General features: G+C 48.5%; 1 protein-coding gene across 1 annotated transcript in view; it reads right to left on the reverse strand.

The window, feature by feature from the left end:
• LOC102205406 (glutamate receptor ionotropic, kainate 5-like) overlaps positions 1-1,706 on the reverse strand; it is a 114,623-nt gene that overhangs the window by 52,091 nt on the left and 60,826 nt on the right. Inside the window, exon 3 of the mRNA XM_013915586.1 lies at positions 1,680-1,701. Within this exon, the coding sequence (XP_013771040.1) occupies positions 1,680-1,701 (22 nt within the window). The remainder of the gene's footprint in view (positions 1-1,679; positions 1,702-1,706) is intronic.

Raw genomic sequence — 1,706 nt, forward strand, 5'->3', positions numbered from 1 at the left:
TTGAAAAATTAATCACTTCAGAGAGGAACGAAGAACGGGGTCAGAGGACAGACGTCCTGTGTGACGTGATTTAACCTCAGCTCAGACCTGCGGGGGCTTCAAAGGTAAACTGTAATTAGCTCAGCCGGGCTTTGCTCCCATCCACCCAGCTTATTCTAAATCCAGACTGAGAATTCAGGAACATGGGACCTGTCGGGCTGGAGGAAGAGGACATGTGGACGGTTCGAGGCTTGCGGCGTGCTGGAGATGCACCTGTGTAAACTCTGGAAGGCAGAAAATGGTTAAACACAAGTTAAAGGCTGCAAAAATCCAACAGAGCGAAGCAAAACTGAAAGAACTCAACGACTGGTTCAGGAGATCTCGGTCGAGGACGACTGGGTGCAAACGAGAAGCCAATCACGTTTCTGGGAACAGGCTTTAAACTGAAGACAGGCCACGCCCACTCCCAGAGGTCTTTCTCCTAAACTTAGAGCGTAAACGTCCTCTTTGTCAGGCATTAGACCGGGGGTGTCCTCTGCAACCCCACCCAAAGAAAGCCTGCTCCACACCTCCATCACAAACCGGTTCCATGTGTAGCGACATCATCCGGTCACACGTGTGTGAAAAAAACCTGCCTGCTGTGTCCGGTCTGTCCACGGTCACAGCTGTGTTCAGCCAAAACCTCAAACCTGTCATTTATTATGAAAGGAGGAGCAGATCACCAGTGAAGACCCCACGCCTGGCCTCAAACCCTACTCCTGACCTTGACCCTCCGCTCTGCAGAGAAGCAAAAGTACTCTGTGGATATTTGTCAGGATTATCTTTTCTTTGGCTGAAAAGACAGTCCTGGGTGAACATTAAAGAATAGACTGATTAACTGCAGGTGTCCGCAGTCTGCTGGTCCACGATCACGCTGTGCAAACACCAGGACTCTGCAGGCCTCAGTTAGCAGGTTAAAGGTTAAAGTTCAACAGTCTACATCGATCTTCATCTCTTGTGGCTTTTCTAACCTCCTCTTTTCCTGTTAGGAACCGTCAAAGTAAAACGTTTAAAGCAATTAGAAGATGAGCAGGACAACTTTTCATCTTTTGCTGAACTGCAACATTTCACGAGTGGCTAAAGCAAACTCTGTGCAACATTAACACCATGTTAGGAACAAGGACGTCAGGTCCACCTTCCACTTAGTTTAACTCTTTAAACTAAGTCTTCAGTTTGCAGGTTTGGTCTTTGCGTGGAGCACGAGTCGCACACACGTGCAGTCAGAGCGAGGCTGCCCTGGAAACCGCAAACTGCATAACAGCAGGGACACGGGAGTTTTCCTTGACAGGAAGAAGACGTCTGATTGGAACAGAGATGAAATAAGAGGCGGGCACCAGACCGAACATTCATGTGTTGTTTGCATCATGTTATAAAAATGTTGTTAGTGAGGGCGTGGCGTCCTCTAGTCTGTCCAGCTGCCGCACAGAGACGTCCATGACGTCGTTTAATAAAGTTTGGAAACTTTGCTCATCTTCAGCCAGAAACATGTATAACAAATAAGAAGTGTTACTGTTACTCACCATGTTTCACTCTGAGGCGGTAACAGGCGGCAGCAGCACCATGACTGTTACCTGCACTCAGGTGTGACGTATGTATGAAACTCGTGTCACCGTCCTCAGCGGGACAATCGTGATCGCACGCCAGATCCAGATGTGACTCACCTCCTTCTCCCCACAGATGTGACTGAT

This window comes from Pundamilia nyererei, unplaced genomic scaffold (assembly GCF_000239375.1).
Source record: "Pundamilia nyererei isolate P.nyererei 1_Seehausen unplaced genomic scaffold, PunNye1.0 scaffold00326, whole genome shotgun sequence".
NCBI classification, from domain to species: Eukaryota; Metazoa; Chordata; class Actinopteri; order Cichliformes; family Cichlidae; genus Pundamilia; species Pundamilia nyererei.